This window comes from Nanorana parkeri, unplaced genomic scaffold (genome assembly GCF_000935625.1).
Source record: "Nanorana parkeri isolate BGI_ZX_2015 unplaced genomic scaffold, ASM93562v1 scaffold1279, whole genome shotgun sequence".
In the NCBI taxonomy this organism is placed as follows: domain Eukaryota; kingdom Metazoa; phylum Chordata; class Amphibia; order Anura; family Dicroglossidae; genus Nanorana; species Nanorana parkeri.
In genome coordinates this window covers 436,913-437,850 of record NW_017307547.1, presented here as the reverse complement: position 1 = coordinate 437,850, position 938 = coordinate 436,913, and the positions used below count along the sequence as shown (strand labels likewise).

General features: G+C 53.3%; 1 protein-coding gene across 1 annotated transcript in view; it reads left to right on the top strand.

Moving 5' to 3' along the window:
* The first annotated feature begins 649 nt into the window (after positions 1-649).
* LOC108797444 (protein SCO1 homolog, mitochondrial-like) overlaps positions 650-938 on the top strand; it is a 5,499-nt gene continuing 5,210 nt past the window's right edge. The window contains exons 1-2 of the mRNA XM_018569037.1: positions 650-774; positions 871-877. Of these exons, the coding sequence (XP_018424539.1) occupies positions 713-774; positions 871-877 (69 nt within the window). The 5' untranslated portion in view covers positions 650-712. The remainder of the gene's footprint in view (positions 775-870; positions 878-938) is intronic.

The window sequence follows — 938 nt, the reverse complement described above, 5'->3', positions numbered from 1 at the left end:
CAAAGGATATACAATGTAACAACCAGAAGGCTGAGCGCTGTATTTGGTGGTTACATTGTATTTATATCTCAGGATGATTCGGAGAGAACATTCAGACTCTGGCGGGGCAGAGGGGGCTCCTGGGCCGGAGAGCTGACAATCCAAGGAGGCGAATTCTCATTGTTATTTCTATGGTGAAAATGATCCGTATTGGACTGTAGAGAACATATCATGGAGGGCACAGCGGAGTTCCCCCGCACCCAGGGGTCTACCCCGGGGGGTCCCGACTGTGTAATGGACAATTTCTGCATTTAGAAGGCGAGTCCTTTCATGAGAATTACTGATATATATATATATAAAATAAAGGTTGTGTGTATTCCGGAGGATTGTTATGGGAAAAGGTCGCTGGAATAAGGCGATCCCCACCACCCAGGAATAAGTCTGCCCAACATGGTAGGGATCACCCAATGTAGCAGAGAGGTAGCTCAGCTGCCAAGGAGTGGCTGGCTGTGTGCAGTCCCTAGAAATGAATGGTGGTGCCCAGTAGTACGGAGGAGAGCTGAGCCTGGTGCAGTGCTGCAGGCAACTATGTGTGGTGGAGCCTTTCTCCCATACGGACGCACTGAGAGCTTGGGCGGAACTTTAGAGCCTCGACTACAGTTCCCGGCGGAGGGCTGAAGGCGCTGCACACCGGAAGTGACATCCATGTGCGGTTCTGGAGGGCAAAGTGAAGATGGCGGCTCGGCTGTCAGTGCTGCTTGGTCTCCGAGTTCCGGGGGGAGCCGCTGTGTGCTGTGCGCGGGTGAGACACCCCAAGTTACCGACCCCCTCAGTACTTGCATGTACCCTGCTAACACTTAACCCCCCTAGTGCCTACATGCCTGTACCATACTGGAGGGTGATGCCCCAAATACCCACCAACCTACTCCACTGTACCCCCTGCTGGAGGATCATACCCC